General features: G+C 41.1%; 1 protein-coding gene across 1 annotated transcript in view; it reads left to right on the top strand.

The window, feature by feature from the left end:
- The window catches only part of LOC118332986 (potassium/sodium hyperpolarization-activated cyclic nucleotide-gated channel 1), a 71,472-nt gene that overhangs the window by 4,428 nt on the left and 63,023 nt on the right, over positions 1-4,021 (top strand). Inside the window, exon 2 of the mRNA XM_035668457.1 lies at positions 2,711-3,134. Within this exon, the coding sequence (XP_035524350.1) occupies positions 2,711-3,134 (424 nt within the window). The remainder of the gene's footprint in view (positions 1-2,710; positions 3,135-4,021) is intronic.

Here is a 4,021-nt window from a genome sequence, read left to right as displayed (position 1 = left end):
AAAATTAAACCACAACAGCATCTTCCTCTAGTCTGTAAACAACTTCTTTCTAAGCAGTAAATTTTATTTGCGGTTTCCTGTTTTTATAGTTTCAAATTCTAGAACTGAAACTCAATGTTTTATTCATTAGATAAGTGGGTGTCTCAGAGGTCATGTACAGTATAAATACCACCTACCCAAGTCATGAGATAGAAATATGTGGGCACTCCGTGGGCTTTTCATTATGTTAATATGAGTGAAAAACATCCAACATTTCCATTACTTGAAACTTTAGCAATTTAACAGATGTTCAGTCGGATTTCAAATTAATTTAACATTTAATTAATACTGTATTGTCAAAAGTAGTGCTTTTTAACACATTACTTTATTTCAGATCATAAACTTTGACTTTTTGAGGTAATTTTTTCTTTGTCCTCATATAGCCCCCCCTTTTAACCACAGACTAATTAAACTATCTAAAGTAATTGTTTTCTACAAATTTATAAGATCCCTAAAAATTTACTTTATCATCATGGTTTCATCTTTGTCCTTGTTCCCCTCAGATATGAATAGCTCTTTCTTTCACTGTATCTTGTTATGAAGCAATTGAAAAGATGAATCATGGCGGATGTCTTCACTGCAACCTCTTATTAAACATTTAAATATAAATAAAAAGAATAACTCATGTCACACACAGATACTGTATGCACATTATCCTGGCATGTCGCCTGAAGGGGCATCAATAGACGGAAAGGTTGACAATAGTGTGTGTTTATTCTAATTTGTTTAATTTAGGGTATGTGTGGTAATTGCTAAGTTGAAGTCAATTTCATTCCTTATTTTTGCAGAAGTATCTTAATACTTTAGAGGCATCTGTAGCATCATGTTCTGTGCTTTGATGTCCCACTCAAGGTGTTAAGTCAAGGCTCTCCATATGAAGAGTCCACTCCTTAGGCCCCCAGTTCAATGCCTGCTGGTGTAAAAATACCTTAGGTGGATATTATGAACCAGCTTGGTGACCGCTGTTTAGTTGAAGTGAAGACAATTATCGGACACATGATCCGTGGATATTTATAAAGCCAAGGCCACGTTTTAATTCATTCAAACAGATCCATTACCGGGTGGCAAGTGTGTCAGCCAGACAGGCAGTGTGCCAACCAGCCAGCCAGTCCATTTCCATCTTCAGCAACAGCAATGGATGGGCGGCAAGGCAGAGCAGAGGCAGGCAGTCAGTCAGGCAGCAGGGATGGCGTCAGTGGAGAGTTTTTAGCACAAGATAGGATTCCTGAAAGCATCTATTTTCATTCATGGTTGCTCTGCCTTTATCGAGGCCCAGGACACTTCGTGAAAAGAGCAGGGTGCTGATGAATCACTTCTGGCTCTGTTCATCACAAGACAGAGGGCAGGGACATTAGCACAGCCAGGAAGGATGAGAGGGTCTCATTCTAACAGGGCCCTGAATACATACAGTAACATACATTATGACCAACTGTCTACGTTGGTGGTCATAATGTTATGCAGCCCCGTAAACAAAAAACTGTGATGCACTGTGTTTCTGACACCTTTCTATCAGAACCAGTATTAACTTTTTCAGCAATCTGAGCTACAGTAGCTCGTCTGTTGGATCGGACCACACAGGCCAGCCTTCGCTCCCCATGTGCATCACTGCAGACCGGGAACACCCCATGAGAGCTGCAGAAATCCTTACGCTTGCCCATTTTTCCTGCTTCTAACACATCACCTTTGAGGGCAAAATGTTCACTTGTTGTCAGTGTTATTCACTTCACCTGTCAGTGCTCATAATGTTATGGCTGATCGGTGTATGTAGCTGTCAGAGCTGGACTTCATGCTTATTACTTGTAGGATGGCATGTGACCCATGGAGACCCTTTGTGCGTCCACAGACCTTGGTCTTTAATAATTTCCTACTGATTAGGGTTTGGACAAATCGGCAACATATACAGTATATGTTGAGAACTTCCATAGCTGGAAATAAGTCAGATTATAATAACAACCATAACATTGTTGTTTTGCTATGTTAGCTGGATGGCTCTAGGAAATGGTAGTTAGTTCGTCGGTCCACCACTTTGGTCCAGATTTAAATTTCGCAGCATGTTGTACAGATATTCATGTTCCCCAGAGGATGAATCCTGCTGACTTTGGTGAGCCCCTGACCTTTCCTTCAGCGCAACCGTGAAGTTTACATTTGTCGTTTTGAGGGAAATATCTCAACAACTTATGGATGGATTGTCATGACATTTGGTACAGATGTTAATGTTTCCACTCAGGATGAAATGTAATGACTTTGGTGATCCTCAGACTTTTCACCATTCGGTCAAATTTTTGATTTGTCCTGTACTTTGGTTCATCCCAAATACCCTCAGAACTAGTGGCGTTTATTTCAATCTCAGCTGAACTTGTATGTAATGTAATGTTATTAGCAAATGTTAGCATGCTAGTACATATGCCACCATTGTGTTTAAGTACTGCCTTGCAGCGTGTCTGTAGGCTATTCTTTATTTTCTTTTACTTTAATGCTTTTCAGCCTCACTCTTAGCCTTACAGCCTTGATGGTGGATTTTGATAGAAGCTTTATATTCTTTGGCAAAGTTCTCAAAGTGTGTTCACATTCTTTGGAAATGTGAATACACTTATAGCTACATATATCAATGCACTGTCTCTACAATATGTTTACGACCTTGCATTACTGATTCATGTGTGTCGCTCTGCAGGTTCTACTGGGACTTGATAATGCTCATCATGATGATGGGGAATCTAATCATCATTCCTGTGGGAATAACCTTCTTCTCAGAGCAGACTACCACCACCTGGCTGGTCTTCAATGTGGCCTCAGACACCATCTTCCTGGTGGACCTGGTCATGAACTTCAGGACGGGGATCGTCAACGAGGAGAGCTCCGAGATCATCCTCGACCCCAAGGTCATCAAGATGAATTACCTGAAGAGCTGGTTCGTTGTGGACTTCCTCTCCTCCATTCCAGTGGATTATATCTTTTTAATAGTAGAGAAAGGCTTTGATTCCGAGGTATATAAAACAGCCCGTGCCCTGCGAATCGTCCGCTTCACCAAGATCCTCAGTCTTCTTCGTCTGTTGAGACTGTCCCGACTCATCAGATACATACATCAGTGGGAGGAGGTGTGTATGTTTGTCTGTGTACATCAGTGATCAGAAAATAATACAGAAAAGGGATTGATATAAAAACAGATAGCAGGACAATGATCCAGGGTAAGGGAGTTATGTTTGTATTTCTGTGCTGAATGGTTTTTCTCTGGCTGCATGCTTTTCCCAGCAGCACGGCAACAACCTTGAAAGGTTAATACACGTATAAGACTAATAGGTGCTGTCAATCACCACTGGTCAGAAGGCTTATCTGTGGATAACAAGTGGTAATTCAGCTCATTGATGGGTGAAATTAATTCAAAATCAGAAATCAAAAGTAATTGCCTTCAGAAAAAATGCTTTAGTTCTAACTATGTAGTGAGTCTATATGGATTCAGGGCATGATACAATGTAGTCATTAAGAGTACAACATTGTATCTAGGTATTGTATGTTAGAGACTAAATGAACTCCTTTCTTAATGTTGTGCTGGTGCAGTTGTTCTGGATGCCTCTGTTGGATTTTGTATGAACATCCACAAGGTTAAACCCCACTGGGCATAACCGAGAGTGATACATTATTACCCTCCACCGAGTCCTTGCACTCCCTGACTCAGACTATTTAACCAAGCTCTAGTCTTCTCTTTCTCCCGGTACCAATTTCATTACACACTGGCTGATCGAAAGATTGCCCCTATCCATATCGTGACTGTACCGCTCCATACATTTTAGCCATCATGACCAAAGCACTGATGCTACGTTCGATTTGCGCTTAGATAAAATGTAAATGGTTGACCATAAAAGCATCTCTCTCTCTCTCTCTCTCTCTCTCTCTCACCTCGTCCTGAATGTCCTTGCCCCACAGCACGCTCTCCGTCCCTTATTGTCTGACTCCCCTGTTGTTATCGCTGCTGTTGTCCATGCTG

Source organism: Morone saxatilis, unplaced genomic scaffold, assembly GCF_004916995.1.
Source record: "Morone saxatilis isolate NCDOM2014 unplaced genomic scaffold, NCSU_SB_2.0 Contig21, whole genome shotgun sequence".
NCBI lineage: Eukaryota > Metazoa > Chordata > Actinopteri > Moronidae > Morone > Morone saxatilis.
The sequence above is the reverse complement of the archived record's forward strand: the minus strand, read 5'-3'. Positions and strand labels throughout refer to the sequence as shown.